The 16,570-nt window shown below is 45.0% G+C and overlaps 1 protein-coding gene across 2 annotated transcripts in view; it reads left to right on the top strand.

Annotated features, from left to right (window-relative positions):
• HEATR4 (HEAT repeat containing 4) overlaps positions 1–16,570 on the top strand; it is a 60,092-nt gene that overhangs the window by 11,880 nt on the left and 31,642 nt on the right. For both annotated transcript variants that reach the window (XM_084847038.1, XM_084847046.1), the window contains 7 exons: positions 1,105–2,179; positions 6,580–6,767; positions 7,403–7,540; positions 9,146–9,346; positions 9,567–9,713; positions 11,218–11,406; positions 12,026–12,186. In XM_084847038.1, the coding sequence (XP_084703164.1) occupies positions 1,239–2,179; positions 6,580–6,767; positions 7,403–7,540; positions 9,146–9,346; positions 9,567–9,713; positions 11,218–11,406; positions 12,026–12,186 (1,965 nt within the window). In that variant the 5' untranslated portion in view covers positions 1,105–1,238. The remainder of the gene's footprint in view (positions 1–1,104; positions 2,180–6,579; positions 6,768–7,402; positions 7,541–9,145; positions 9,347–9,566; positions 9,714–11,217; positions 11,407–12,025; positions 12,187–16,570) is intronic.

Here is a 16,570-nt window from a genome sequence, read left to right on the forward strand (position 1 = left end):
TCCCCCAGCCTATCCCATGTTTTCCCCAAATGCAATAAATGTATTTTTTCTATCCCAGAGAACAGCAGCAGCATGACCTCCCTGTGAAATTTTCCAGTAGCAGAAGAAACCGCTCTATCTGCCTGCTGTGGGTGTTTCTGCATGTGGTCAGGATGACAAAGGCATTGGGGATGGGAGGGGGGCATGCAGGAGCAGATTTGACAGGCACAAGGGCAAGAATCGCCTGTTGATTGCAACTCCTGCCTCCACTCAAGTCTTGCTGAGGAAGGACTTTCCTCGATTCCCTGGTGTCTGCCATGCAAATGCCTGAGTGCATTTCTCAGTTGGAGGGAGAAGAGAGTGGAATCCCTCCCTGCAACAAAGGGAGACACATCTGATCCCCCACCCCACCAAGCTCAGAAGCAACTTTCTCTGTTGATTCAGAGCACCCCATTAAGTTCAATGGGGCTTACTCCCAAGTAAGTGTGCCAAGGGTTGCAGACTTACAGGGTGATCTTATGTCTACTCAGAAGTAAGTCCCATTGAGTTCAATGGGGTTTACTCCCACATAAGTGTGCCGAGGGTTGCAGACTTACGGCACAATCTCACATTTTATGTCTACTCAGAAGTAAGTCAGAGGTTTCCTGGGAGCCGCGAGAAAACAGTACAGCAGAAGTTACGCTACGAAAACAAGACGCCTCCCCCTACCCCGCTCTGCACTCATGCCAGGGAGGGAGGAAGGCACTCCCTCAGTTCAAACCACGTGTCTGCCATGTAAAGGAGCCTTTCCTAATCCCACAAAGAAACTGAAAGCAGGAAATTCCAGAAAGGATGTGGATTTTTGCAGGGGGGCTGCTTAATGTAGAAACACCCTTAATTTCCCAACACTGCCTTTCCTTTTATGAAGAGACAGAGGTGGAAAACAGTACATGAGCATGCTAGTGTCTTGCCGTTTTACTTGCCTTAGTCCTGTTTCACATACGTCCACCACACAGATGAAGTGACACCAACGTTCTGCAATAGTAGCCTGTTTGGGGAAGCATCATAGTTTTGCTTTTCTTGGTTTAAATCTTCAATTAATTGTCTTTTAATTTGATGCATCTTTATTTTCCTTTTGCTTTTTAGGAAAAGCTGAAGAGCATCCTTGAAGAAGAGTGGAACTTGAATTTCTTTGCAGAGTTGTTCAGTGCGGATGTTCTTATTTTTAATGTTCCATGAAAAGCTAGCCACTTGTGAGGAGTCTCACCAATCTTGAAAGGATGGAAGTACCTGCTTTTTTCAAGAGCAAAAATCCCTTCCCTCCTGAGTGTAGTTTGAAAGTCAAAGTTGATAGAAAGAACTGGCCATCTCACCATGCCGTGGTTTCTGCAGCGAGGGCAAAAATGCCTTTAATATACCAGAGAGATGTTTCCCATACCAAATGGCACTATGCATGCTACAAGAAAGAGTGCCTTAAGAATGTAGCCCAGGACCTTCATTTTGCCAAAGATGTTATTAAGCACAGAGTGCCATCAGCTCTGTCTTACAAGGAATATGACCCCATGAGGCTATATGATTTTTCTAGTCTCATTCAACCACAAGAAAGTGAACATGTTATTGCTAAGAAGCGGCCAAGAAAGCTCAAACCACTGAGGAGACTATCTCCCATGATGAAATCACACATTACTCCTGCCAAGCAAGTCACCACCACGAACGTTCCTTTGTCCTTGGAAGAATGTATCTGGAAAGCCAAGGTAGAAAGTATGCTTGCGGAGCCAGATCTGCTGGTACCTATTCCTTCCCCTTCTCCTCCTCCTTTTTGTGAGTGTCTGTACCCACCGGCATTCCTGACTGAACCTCATGAGATGTTAGGAAAAACAGTGAACAAAACATGGTCAAAACCAACAACAATCCAGGGCACCATAGTCTCTGAGCTGGAACATAAGGACCTGGGCTGGGAAGAAAAACTGTTGACAAAGTTAAGCAAGGCTACAGCTCAGTGGATTGTGAATAATCAGCCTTCCTGGGGAGGCTGGATTCAGGGTAAGCCACAGGGTTTCAAGAAGCAAAAATACGACTGGAACAGCATCAGGTATGTGCTCCCTATTGAAAGTGATGTGGACTTGCTGGATGAAATTCAGGCAGAGAATGATGTTGTGGAAGGTCGTATTCGAAGACAGGAAGTGAAGAAACTAGAGATACCTCTCCGTGCCTATTACAGGTAAGAAACATGACTGTTTGATGAAACCTGCAGGGGTGCATTACATTCTGACACTAATCTCATTGGATTGGACCCAATGCTGTCATTTGTTTCATCAGTGAAACTAGGAGGAGATGATTCTCCTTCTTCCCACAGCCCCCCAGCAGCCTTCAAAACCTGCTCCAGAAGGCTGAGAAAACCTCCAGAGCAGATTTTTAGGTAGCGCAGAGGACTGCAGGGAGAAAGTCTTGTTGCACTAGCAAACATCTGTTAGTATGATGTTGGATTTAACCAATTTATTGGAAATAAGTCCCATTAAGTAGAATTTACTTCCATGTAAGTATGCATGGGATCATGGACATAAGCTTGGTAATACTCGTTTTGCATTATTTTAATACGCCATTTTTCAATCCCTTTTATATTCTTTTCATTTGGAGATCAAGGGGCAAAGCATTCATTTCCGTGATGCCCCTATAATGGCTGCTATGTGGATAATTAGCCAAGTAAGGTAGTGTCAGTGTTGCCATGAAGAATGCACTTTGAATGCTGATTGGTGCCATCATTACCATTTTTCCATTAAGGCACAAGGCTCAGTGTTACCACTGGGGTTACCATTGGTTACTAGGGTTCACAGTCTGGCTGGCAACCCTATTAAGAACAGCCAGGATCAGACCAAAGGACAATGGCAACACTAGAAAAGAAAGAGCAAAGTAGATCATAAGGCAGCATGGTCTATCCTGTATGAAAAAGATTTGACGTGTGGGGAGGGGTTATTTTATGCAGCAGGGGTTGGGAAAAGGGAGCAGTAATCCTTAACGGAAAAGTTTTACCCAATTTTGCTAATCCTCATCAAATTAGAATGGGCTACAGGTATACATTGTTCCGTTATACAGTGTTCCCTTTCTACCCCCTTCCTCTAGCTCTCATGCGCCTGGTAGCTCATCCACTGAGCTCTCCTGATATTTAATGCCAGGTCAGTCTGCAATAAGACAGAAGTCATTCATGATTTAACCGTGGATGAGAAGGCCGACCTGGCCTGTACTACTGAGACTTGGATTGGTAAGCTGGGTGGGGTTGACCTGACTCAGCTCTGCCTATCTGAGTACTCAGTGCAGCACCAACATAGGTTGGAGGGCCGTGGGAGGGCAGAGCGGCTGTGGTTCATAGAACCTCCAACTCCATCACTAGGAAACGACTCCACCTTGGAGCAGGCCTTGAGGGGTTGCACCCACTGTTGGGCCATAGGGACAGATTGGGGATGCTGCTAGTGTACTGCCCACCCTGCTGCCCAGCATCCTCCCTGACTGAGCTGGCAGAGGCAGTCTCGAATGTGGTGTCAGAGGAACCCAGGATGGTGGTTGTGGGTGACTTCAACTTCTGTGCTGAGGCTGTCTGTAGAGTTCCAGCTCAGGACTTCATGGCCTCCATGATAACCAGTTTGTCATCAGCTGACACATGAAGCAGGGCATACCCTTCATTTGATTTTGCTCCAAGTTGTGAGTTGGGTGGTCTGAAGATTGGGGGGGGGGGAGTCCAAGTAACCCCATTGTCATGGTCAGACCATTTCCTGGTGAGATTTGAACTCGCAGTGTTAACTTTCCTCCTGCAGGGGTGGGGGATCCATTCAGATGGTCCACCTCAGGAGACTGATGGAATCCAATGGATTTCTGAATGCTCTTGGGGATTTTCCAGTGGAGAGAGCTGGTGATGCAGCCGAGGCCCTAGCTTCACTGTGGAACAGTGAGATACGGAGGGCCATCGACTTGATTGCACCTGAGTGCCCTCTCCAGTGCTGTAGAGCCTGCTCCAGTCCTTGGTATATTGGGGAGCTGTGGTCAATGAAACAGGCTGGACGTCGGCTAGAGCACAAATGGTATAAGACTCGAAGCGAAGATGACTGAGCACACTCTAGAGCACATAATCATGCCTATTGCGTGGCAATGCGGGCAGTAATGAAGGCTTATTTTGCTGCCTCCATTGCGTCCTCGAGTAGCCATCCAGCGGAACTCTTCCAGGTGGTCCAGGGGTTGTTAACACCTTCCCCAGCAAATGGGGCCCTGTCCCTGTCGAGGACCCGCTATGACCTTTTTGTATCGCACTTTGAGGACAAAATCGCTTGTCTCAGCAGCAAACTTGAGGCTGTTGTTATCACAGTTCCAGTTGAGGTGTCTGATGCCACCATCTGCCTGATTTTGTGGGATCAGTTCCAGTTCCTGCGGCCTGATGATGTGGACAAGGTGCTTGCAGCAATGCGACCAGCCACATGCCCTCTTGATTCCTGCCCCTCTTGGCTAACAAAAGCTAGCCAAGGAAGTTTGACTGGGTTGGTTCAGGGAGTGATAAATGCGTCCCTGCTGTCTTTAAGGAGGCAGTAGTGCAGCCACTCCTGAAGAAGCCCACTCTGAACCCAACAGTCTTAGGCAACTACCGCCCAGTCAGAAATACCCCTTTCTTAGGGAAGGTACTTGAGAGGGTTGTGGCGGAGCAACTGCAGGTGCTCTTGGAGGATACTGATTATCTAGACCCATTCCAGTCTGGGTTTCGATCTGGTTATGGGGCTGAATCAGCCTTGGTTGCTTTGATGGATGACCTTTATCAAGAGAGGGACAGAGGGAGCGCAGCCCTCTGCTCGACCTCTCATCAGCTTTTGATATAATCGACTATGGTATCCTCCTGGATCGATTCCGTGGGATGAGTACTGGAGGCACTGTGTTACAGTGGTTCCAGTCCTACCTGTGGGGGCGATTTCAGAGAGTAACACTGGGTGACTATTTCTCGGCCCCTTGGCAATTGAGCTACAGGGTGCCGCAGGATACCATCTTGTCCCCAGTGTTGTGTAACATCTATATGAAGCCACTGGGAGCAGTCATTAGGGGATTTGTAGCCAAGTGCCATCAGTATGCTGATGACCCGTAACTATCTCCCTGTGACAACTGAATCAGGAGAGGCTATGCAAGTCCTGTACCAGTGCCTGAACTCAATAATGGGCTGGATGAGGGCCAGTAAACTGAAGCTGAATCCTGGCAAGACGGAAGCCCTTTGGGTGAGTGGTTCCTGAGTCCAGGAGATAGGCTCATTGCCTGTTCTGGATGGGGTTGCCCTCCCTCTGAAAGATCAGGTCCATAGTTTGGGGGTACTCCTAGATCCATCACTGTTGCTGGAAGCCCAAGTGGCTGCTGCAGCTCAGAGTGCCTTTTACCAGCTTTGGCTGGTTCGCCAGCTACAGCCTCTCCTGGCCAGGGATAGCTTGGCCACAGTGGTACAGGCATTAGTAACCTCAAGACTGGATCACTGCAACACACTCTATGTGGGGCTGCCCTTGAGGCTGGTCCGGAAGCTGGAGCTAGTGCAGAATGCAGCAGCTCAGCTGTTGTCAGGAGCTGCCCCTTTTCAGCGTGTAACTTCTTTGCTGAGGGAACTGCCTTGGCTGCTTATTCGCTACCAGGCCAGGTTCAAGGTTTTAGTACTAGTGTACAAAGCCCTAAACAACGTGGGTCCAGGATACCTGAGAGAGCGCCTTCTTCTTTACCAACGTGCCTGGTCTCTGAGGTCATCAGAGGGCATGTCCCTGGTGGTTCCACATGGACCCATGGCCCAGCTGGAGTCCACCAGGAAAAGAGCCTTCAGCATGGTGGCCCCCTTCCTGTGGAACTTCCTGCCTTTGGAGGTCAGGCAGGTGCCAGTGTTGTGTTGCTTTTGGTGCCTCCTGAAGACATTGTTATTTTGAGAGGCCTTCCCTGAGTGACCAGCTGCAGTTTATTAAGTTCAGAATCTGTTCTTTTAAAATGTTTTGTTTTAATTATGGAGTTTTATTCTTTTATGTTGTTGTTCACTGCTCTGAAATCTTTGATGTGGAGAGATATATAAATATTGTAACTAAGTAAATAAATAAATAAATAAATCTGTAACACTCCCTTTGAAGAACTGGAAGAATCAGAACTCTCCCTTGGAAGAATTCTAGTACTATCAACAACTCACTATTATTATTTTTAATCAAACAACCAGATAGAGATATGACTGCACTGCTGCTGGTTAATGGTAACAGCACTACAATTTAAAACAGTAGTGTTTAAAGTGTGTTTACTTAGTAATAAGTCCCACTGAGTTCACATGTTACAGATGTGGAAAGGTCGTTGTGATTAAAGGGGTAGTGAGGCAAACTGCTTTAGACTGCTAGCCTCTGCCCTGCTAGCCTCTGCCCTGGCCTCACTCTGGCTCTGTCCCCAAGTGCCACCCAGGTACTCAGAATTCCTTATTTCAAGGGTTTGCAAGCCTACCTGATGGGCCACTGTAAGTGACAGGTGGGCTGTATACATCTGGCTGAATCCCAAGCTGTGCAATGCTCGCTCTCTCTAAGCATTGATGGATTCAGTTTTGTAGCCAACCAAGTCTTAACGAGAAGCATGTTTCTGATCTCCTAGGATACCATCTTTCCACACAAGAATGCTGCCCCTAGATGACCCAACTGCTAGAAACGAAACAGCAGATAAAATATCAGAGAAGAGTCTCAAACTGGTATCTCCTATTAAACATCGTGAACGGCTCAGCTCCCGGGTTGGGAAATACTCTTACACCACCCAGAATGTCTTTGAACAAGAGCTGTACTTTGGTAGGTAGAACTGGAATATCTGCAAATCCTTTTGCTTAGCCTTATATCGGGATGGGGGATGATCCAAGCGTTATTTGGGTCTAAGCTCAGCTAGCACAAAGCTCAGCTATGCTGAATCATATATGCATGGCAAGTATTGTAAGAGCTGCAGTTGTTAAGAGAAGCACACCTTAATTGTTTCTAGAGCTGCTTAGTAACCTGTGCACATTTGTCATTCCATCCTGAGCTGCTCTGTTGGCACTTTTAAATAGCACACATAGCTGGGTCTGGAAAAAATAAGGGGAAATTGTTTGCACTTGTGTATATTGTTTATTTCAGTTTTATTCTCATCTTCCTCTAACTTGCTTTACCACTCTGTGAAGTAGGTTAATGAAATATAATGTCCAGCCAAAGCATGGCTGGCTGGGGCATACTGGGAGTTGTAGTCAAACACATCTGGAGGGCACCAGGTTGGAGAAGGCTACAGAAAGCTTGGTGGCTAAGCAGTGATTTGAACACAGGACTCCCCTGACTAACTTTCTAACCGCTACACCAGACTGGCTGTCATATATACCTATATTTTTGGACATCAGGAACTAGATCATCAGTGCTATCTCCCACCTAGGTTTTTCCCCCCTGGCCCTGTATGTATTTAGGGTCAGCCAACATTGTTCATCAAGAGACAAAGAAGGATCGTTTGGTTATGGATAATCATGATGAATATTATAAACATCTCGAGCAATGCTACCCAAGACCCCCTGAGCTCTGGAGCTTCAGGCCACCAAAAAAGACAGGTAAGAGAGGACTGTGTACTAACAGGAAAAATGTAACAATGCAGAAAATAATTTCAGAACAAGTAATATTACTGTTCACACTCTGGCTCTAAACAAGTTTATTTGGAAGTAAATACTATTATTTCCTTTTAAGTAAGTGTACTTAGAATTACAGCACAAATATGGTTATCTAAGAATTGTTTGTGGAAGTATTTTCATTTCTCAACTTGCTGTCCAGGGGAAATTAAAGAAGTTCCGTAAATTATTTTGAATATATACATGTAATTTAAAATCCTACAAGAAATAGGAGTCTTAGTTACAGTTGTGTTGCCTGTTACACAAAGCCTATATATATAGATATAAATATATATTTATTTCCATTTATATTTTTCAGAACTGCTGAAATAATGTTTGCACCATAATTGATCACTCCACACACTTTATTTTGTCATCGTCCATCTATATAATTTCTTGTGAAATTATGCAGAGAGAGATATTCTTCCTCAGTAGAGGAGCATATTCTGAGATGGGTTATTCATCCCACTTGTCCATTAGGCAGGGACATGTTAATCACTGTAGTCATTTATTTTTCTATGGGAAGCACTCCTTCCCATCAGTTGTGATTCTGCCTGCTCTGCAGAAACAGTTTTTCCCCCAGGAACCCATTCTTCACAAAGGCCAGTTGTTTCTTTTGCCTTCCTTTCCCTAAATTAGGTAGCCAGGATGGAAAGGGGGCCCAACTGTTCCTTAATTATCTATCTACCAGAGCTGGCACAAGACATTTTACTGCCTGAGGCAAAGGACAAGATGATGCCCTCCCCATTCCACTGACAGAAGCTGACTGCACTGGCAGCTGAATCTTACTTCAACACTGGTGAAAGGACAGTGATGTCCTTCATTGCACTTGAGGGCAGCAGGCTAGCTGAGAGGAAGCAGAGGAAGTCACATGGCACACACAGTTCTATCCTCCATCATTTTGCCATTACTCTCCACCCTCCAACATCTGCTGCCTGAGGCAGCTGTCTCACTCTGCCTAATGGTAGGGCCACCAGTGCTATCTGTAGCTACTGACACCTTTAAGTGATTTCTCAAAGTTAATTAATTTACTGGATGACTCATGGCCTTAATTGATTACCGTAGTTGTTCTATCAGAATTACTTAACTGATTTATCTGAATTAATGTATTAATTGATAGTTGACCCATCAGCTGCACTACCTATTTGTATTTTAAAATTCACCAGGTTTCTTTCTCTCTTCTCTCCTTTAATTCTTGTAGGAGTTTTAAAATACATTTGCAGCTGAAAAACACATTACTTGGGGTTCCAAATCTCCTAAATACCCAAATTCTCTGTTCCCATATGTAGCCTCCTATTACTGTTAACTCTATGAAAAGAGCATTCCTTTTTATCTAGACATTTACTTATTAAACCATCCTGGGTGACCATTTGGATTATTGAAGTTTTGCGGTAATTCATTGGCTATAATATGAAAGGAGCCTAGAGAGGGCAAATTTGTTCTTTAGGTCTTGATCTCTGCATTCATTCATGACTAAATTTTTATGGGCAAGTTCTAATTTGGATTGCTATGGATCTGTAGCCTGTTTCCATTAAAATTCTGTTGGGTCAGTTCAAAGGGTGCAGAAAGGAGCCATCCATTGGACAGCACTTCCCACTCTTGTTGAAGACTTTGCTAAATTGGGTGAAGCACAATTCTCTGTACCACCTGGGAGGAAAAGAGAGCCCCGAAGAAGGCCTGAAGAAGACGTGCCTGAGGAGATTCATATACGTCGGAATATGCTAGAACAGTGGAAGGCTGCTTGGAAATTTGGTGAGTATTCCAGTTCCATCTTTAATTGGCCATAGTTGATTTGAATTCATGGCACTTTTCTATTTATTTCCATTGTTATTGTAAGTCATGGTTGAAGGACATCCATCAATAACTTGTTTTGGTGGCTTATCTGAAAAGAGCTAGCAATCTCATATTCTTGCCAAGAATAATATTCACCTCCCCATGTTCATTTTGTGGTATTTTCCTGCTCAATACTCAGATCCTCGGTGGCAATCAGCAACTATAGAAGGATTAATGAGAGACCTTGTAGATGTACATGTTCAAAACCGGATCAGTGCTACACTTATCTGTGCATCTGCTGTGCTTGAGCGGACCCAAGCAGTCCAAGACCCAAGTCAGGAGACAGGTATGAGCAGCCTCTACTGGAAACTGCTATCATCTCAGTTATGTTTCTCTGGTATTGCAAGTGGGTAATGTGGCACAGGTCTTTAGGACTGGGATGTAAACTATCATAAATTCTAGTACCCTGGTTTATAGATAGAACAGTTAGGCTGCAAACTTGTGCATACTTACCTGGCACGAGGCATCACTGAACATAATGAGACTTCCTTCGGACTAAATATGTGTACAATTGCATTGTTGGGTTTTAATCCAAGCAATTCTATTGGAAACATATGGAAACAAGATATCAGAATAACTAGGTCTGTGAATGTATTGGATGCTCATCAGTAGCATGAAAGGAGCTCCCTTTTATTGAATAAGACCAAAGGTCTGTTTAGCTCCAAACAGTACCATCTATGGCTGGGGTGTTGAACCTCTTTCAGCCCAAAGGCCAAATTCCATTTCAGGAAAGCTCTTGGGGGCTGCTTTCTAGTGGTGGCTGAGGCCACAGGCAAAAGGGCAGAGCCAAAACACCAAAAATACCAGCATATTTTAGCTTAACGCTCCTACTGTCAGCCACTAAGCCTTAGGAGAGGCATTTCAGCCTCCTAGAATGGGGAGAAAACTGCACAAAAGCCAAATGATTGGTGGTCGGAGGGAAAGGGGGTGGGGCCAGGAGAAGGGGGCGTGGTCATGTGGGGAACTCCAAAGGGCCAGATCTGGAGCCAAGGAGGGCCAGATTTGGCCTCAGGTCTGAGGTTCTGCATCCCTGACCTATGACAGCAGCTCTCTTTTGAGGGCTTGCAGACTAAGGGTGCAATCTTATGCATGTTTAGACAAAAAAAAAAAAAAGGCCTGTAAGTCCCAGCATTCCCCAGCCAGCAGTGCTCCCCAGCAGGGAGTTGTAGGACTTTTTCCTGTCTAAAAATGCATAGGATTGCATCTTAAGATTTTTAAAAGGAATACTAGGAGATTAATCTGGAATTCCTTACATGTTAAATGTTGTATTTTACTATTGAACTACAGCCTCTCCCCTGTTGATTTGATTGTAAGGTAGCCATTCTGAGGCTAAGTAAGATCTTGCATGTCTTCCTTGTACAATTCCTTAATTCATTTTATTTGTTTGGTCCTATCCCTTACTGACTTTATTGTACTCTGCATATGAAATATATAATGACAGGTTGAGGCAAAAGCATATGGCTGGGAAAATGGAAATGGAGGTTCTCATTTAGAGCATGACATATTTTCTTTGAGGCCTTGGTCAAATCATAGAATCTGTATTTTTCTGAGTTCCTCAGTGGTTATGCTTTCCTCCATCACAACAGAAAGGCTTCAAGTCTCTTTCACAATTCATATTTGAGAACCTTTTCAAATCATCATCTTAAGAATGGCATAATGTTTTCACAGCAAATAGATTTTGAAAACCAACGATTAATTGGTAAAACAAACAACACCACATTTTAAAAGTTGCCATTGTTTCTGTGTCGGCTGACAAAAACACATACATGTAAATGTTCTGATTTTCTCAGTAATAGGAATAGAATCTGGTGCAAAGAGTTTCAAAGTTGAGGATATACCAAAAAAAATCAAGCCACTGCTTAAAAATACTCTGTTTGATATGGATGCCCATGTGAGAATGGCTGCTGCAGTGTGCTTCTATGCCATAGGGGAGCGCTATCAAAAGGCACAGGCCATTATGAAGAATGCTCTGATCAATGGTGAGTACAGTAACTTTTATCTTTCTTTAATATCAAATGGTGTTTTTGAGGACAACATTTCCAAAACCATGATAACATTTTCTTCAACAAAGAATATTCAGATATAGGTCAGACTAGGGCCCCAATCCAGTTAAGGTTAGCTGTGACTAAGCCCCATTGGAAATAATGGGGTTGGTTTGTTATACCTAGCTAGAGATTAGATTAGGGACTGGGGTTCAGATGTTTTCAGATCAAGAGCTGATATTGTTGTGTGATAAAATTGTATAGTCATGCTGTATAATAAGAACATAAGATTAGATGTGCTGGATCAGACCAAAGGCCTATCTCAGACTTTCCCTAGTGCCCTCCAGATGGGTTGGACTACCACTCCCATAATCCGCCAGCCAGAGGGCATCAGGTTAGGGAAATCTGGCCTATGTAGTCTAGCACTCTGTCTTTTCAACAATCTTGTACTTATCAATCACAGAATTTTTGGACTGTAAACATTTTTTGACAACAAAAAGAGCTGCGTTAAACTAAAAGTACATTTGTTCTTGCCTATTAGACCAACCTGGAATGGGCCCTTCTTTTTACTGCTTTCGCATGTCATGTCATATAGTCATTCTCCTCTTGCTCTTAGGGAATACTGCAGACAGCTGGACAGCAGCTCAGGCCCTGGCACTGGAGGGCATGACCAGTTTCCCAGTCGTGAAAAGGATCCTGTCTCAAATTTTTGATCACAAGGACAATGCCACAGAAGATCAAGCTTGTCTTCTGTTATCTCGGCTCAGCAAACACACAGTAAGTGCCTGCAAGGCTCAGGAGAAAGAACAAGAAGCGAGTGCATCACCGTCATGGCCCACTGATACATTCTGACTCAGCCTTGGCCGTCACTGTTGAATACAGGCACGGAACACTGTTTGTAGCACACGGTATGCATGTTGCAGAAAAGAAAGGCATGAGATCTGTTGTGCCACTCTGGTGGGACTGGGACCAGGGGGGGTGTCTCCATGAGTGATTTACTCCAAGCTGGCTGCGTTTGGAGGTGGTTAGGGATACATGACATCATGGCCATCCAGCAGTCACCCCGGAGTGTATCACGGAAAAACCAAATTTCCTGAGACTGCTTAAAGTCCAGTTCTTTTCCTTAAGTTGAGTTCTCTCCTGTATAGTTGTTGTGTGCCCCAAGCCCTGCGTTTACCTCGGGTATGCTAGCCCTGCCAAGGGGTGTGCCTTTCATCATGACCCTGGTCAAGGCGTGTTTCCTGTGTGTTTCCTGTCTGTGTGTTTCCCAGCACAAACCAATTAGTGTCTACTCAGAAGTAACTCCCATTATGATCAGTGAGGCTTGTCCCCTGAATGAGCACAGTAGAATTTACAGAGATCCCCCCTACGCACACAATTAAAATAGCATATTTTAAAGCACTAATTCCCTAAATGCTGCAAAGTGCTTTCTCGAAGCTGCAATTCTCCATTGTTTGATTTATTGCTATTTGGAGTAATTACTTCCACCTTTGATCATCCTGATCCTGCGCAGCATTGGGTTAGAAAGGAGGCTAGTTTCCCATCTGTTTCCCCTCCCTGTCTTTCCCAGCACAAACATATGTGTGTCTACTTGGGAGTAACTCCCATTGTAGTCAATGAAGCTTGTCCCCAAACTGCACACTCCCGAGATTCCCATGAATTGAAATAATGCATTTAGAGAGCCTTAATGTCAAAGCTTCAAAGACCTCGATTGATTGCAGCAGGCGGCTAGAACACGGTGTTCCTTTCATGATTGTCAGGGAGGTGGGGGGAGAAGAGAGAAAGAGAGTAGTTTCTGTGGATACAGGGGAGAAAACCTCCCAGAATTTTATCAAAGGAAAAAGGGGGGAGAGCCTGGATGAGCGGGGGGGGGGGGAGCCTCTCTTATTGGTTGAGCAGCCCCTGCCAGTCAGATGACGTTCACTCCAACCCCCCACCCCCACCCGGAAGTATGTTCTATGAAGCAGCTGTGATACACTTGCTCGTGGAGCCCTGCACAGACCAAAGCTGGGTCCTTGAAAAATCCGAGTAAGCCACGATTGGCTTCTCCTTCTGTCTCCTTCCGTTGTCATGGAGAACCCCCCCACCCCAGGTTCTGCCTCCTTGCACAGAGTCCCATACCGGACATTCACATGGGAAAGTATTTAGTTATGAATAGGTGGCCAGTTGAGTTTGATACTCACAGATTTTTCAATGGTAGGGTTGCAGAACCTCAGGCCTGGGGGCCAGGTCTGGTCTGCCTAGAGGCCAAATTCGGCCCCTCCAGGGCTCTCCAGATAGCCGCACCCCCTTTCCCCCAATCATTTGGAAGTTTCCCGGTTTTCATGCAGTTGTTTCCCCATCCTAAAAGTTTGAAATGCCTCTCCTAAGGCTTAGTTATTGGCAAAAAGAGTTTTAAGCTAAAATATGCTGGGAGGTTTGCCTCTGCTCCTTTTGCTTTTAGCTTCAATCACCACTGGAATTCGGCCCCCAATGGAATTTGGCCCTTGGGCTGAAAGAGGTTCAACTCCTGTTCTATGGAGAACTAATGAGAAAATCAAGCACTATTTCCACCCTTGTGTTCTAAGTAGGGTAGCCAAATGTCCATGGTGGCAAGGGAAGTATGCCAGTATATTCCAGATCATAACCATGGAAAATAGCTCCGCAATATGTTTTCTCTTTGAAGAATTTATGGGATTTTAATTGGAAATTTCAAATTAATAGGAAGATTCCAACAAGACGTCTGCTTGCTAGAATGCTGTCACCAAAAGGGATAGTTTAGCATGTTTTTCTAATTTATCATATTGTATTGTTTTTTCTAAACTGTTGTAAGCTGCTCTGAAAGTGTATCTGTATCAGTTCCTCAAAACAAACAGTATGCCTTTGGAGCATCATAGATAATTCAGGGCTCCTTCACATTGAGCTTTTATCCTGTGATTGAGATGGCTCTCTCTCAGAAGTTTGCGGGCTCTTTACATAACGCCGAGATCATTCAAGGTATCTCCTGCACTAAATGCCCTTTGTTCTGTTTTTAAGTAAATCACAGATAATGAGCTATCAAATTACCCCGTTGTGTTCTGCTTCATTTCCCTCCATGAAAAGAGGAAAAGCATCAAGAAGAGGAGTGGGATCAAAGAAAGATAACGGAAGGCTCAGATATGGGGAGAAGGAGGGGGAAGGGGTGGGGGAAAAGGAAGCATGTGAAAAAGGGAGTCATTGTGATCCTGCATTTAAAATGGAAGCAGAAAGCCCCATTTTAAATGCAGGATTTTAGGCTGGTGTAGAGATGCCCCTCAGTCAGCTCCCAAAACCAGTTCTGTCCTTCTGGTTGCAGAACAAGCTGCCTGGTAGAATGTCACTGGTTTTTTTATGCCCTTTTTCAAACCTTCACACCTCCCTTCCAATCCTCAGTCAGGCTAGTCTCAGCTGTTGCTGTTTTCATCTTCCACTTACAAACTGGTCTTGCATAATCCTCTCTTCTTGCTTCTTCCAAGTATTGTGGGTAGGGGTGTACGGATTACTCACCCCATTCCGGTGGAGCTGTCCGCTTGGGGGGGGGAAGGCGATCCATCCCTCCCCCTGGAATCCTCCCTGGCCGGCTCCGCTCCACAGCGAGTCCGTGGAGCTGCTGGCTGGGGCCACCCACAACTGGACGTCTGTCTGCTGTCGGGCTGCAGCCGCAAATGGTGGCCACCGTAGCGGCCACCATTTGTATCCCTGCGTTAGCCGTGATAGGCTACATATATATTTACATAGCCTATCACAGCAAAAGGCAGGGACGCAAATGGTGTAGCAGACGCTATTTGCGTCCCTGCTCTTTGCCGTGATAGGCTATGTAAATACTTATGTAGCCTATCATGGCTAAAGTAGGGAGGCAAATGGCTGCCGCAGACTGGGGCAGCCATTCGCGGCCACAGACCAGGGCAGCGGATGGACCAGACGGCTGACAAAAGGTAGGGTCCATCCCGGGAAAGTTTTGCGGAGGGGGGATTGCTCCATTCCGCCACAGACTCCGGGGGGCCAGATTCTAAAGAATCCAGCCTCATTGGAGTCCGTGGTGGAATTCTCTAACATCCCTAACTGTGGGGCTGCACAGTGCTAATGGATAATGATACTTTTTCCCTTGACAGCTGTGTTGGGGGCTTTTGTTTTTCCTCCAAAGTCTTCTCACTGATACCTGTTTGGAAACCCCCAACAGTCTACTCCACTCACATTCTGTTCTTCCTTGGAACTCTCCAGTCTTGCTTTCAGTGAGCATGCTTGGAACTTGCAACTTCAGTATACTGAAGACCAGAACGCCATAGTTCTGACTTCTAAGCTTGTATAAAGTTGAGGCAGAGAATAGGGAGGGATCAGAGACTGACATGTAGCATCCAACCTGTGTTTACTTCCAAGTTGTGTCCCTTTTTGCAACACTATGATTATTGTGGGGGGGGGGGTAAATTGGCAAAAGGTTCTGTCCTTTGTGATCATGCTAAATGCCTTAAAATATTTTCCGCATAGAAAGGATGTATAGATCAGGGGCGTTGCTAGGTTCTTAAAAGATCTGGAGCACAGGCCCATAACACAAGTGTGTGTGGTGTGTGTGCATGTGGTGTGCTTGCATGTGTGTATAGATTACATACATACATAAATGTGCACTGACCGCCCCACTCCACTTCAACTCAGACCCCGATTGAGCATTTTGGAAAATATCCCGCTTCTGCTCTGGCCAATTTATAGTCGGACCATTTCAGCTCAGCACCAAACCTGAGTCAAGGTTTGGAAAAATGAGTCTTTATGCTTCCTGTTGACCACCATGGGAAATTAGAAAAAAATGTAACTTTTTTCTCTTGGTCAGAACTGGATGATAATTTCAGACATAGTAGCCCCCTAGAAGGGGATTACACCTGCCCAATATCAGAAAAATAGGTGCAGGGTTTATGTTTTGATTTTCTTTTAAAGGGAACTGCCAAAGCATTTTTATTACTTGGAAGAATTGGATAAACGTTTCAGGATTCATTGCCCCATCAAAGGAGATCATATCTGCCAAATTCCAGAATGATAGCCAGAAGGGTTTTTGTGCAAGGGTGGCCTTGACATTTTGAGGTTTCCAAAAGAGGACATACTTATCTCTCTATGCTCCTTGTGGACCATTGTTCTGAAAATTACAGACAGCCTAGAGTTGTCCCTAAGTAAGAAA

Source organism: Heloderma suspectum, chromosome 1 (assembly GCF_057233095.1).
Source record: "Heloderma suspectum isolate Gila_16-S chromosome 1, 16-S_ref, whole genome shotgun sequence".
NCBI classification, from domain to species: domain Eukaryota; kingdom Metazoa; phylum Chordata; class Lepidosauria; order Squamata; family Helodermatidae; genus Heloderma; species Heloderma suspectum.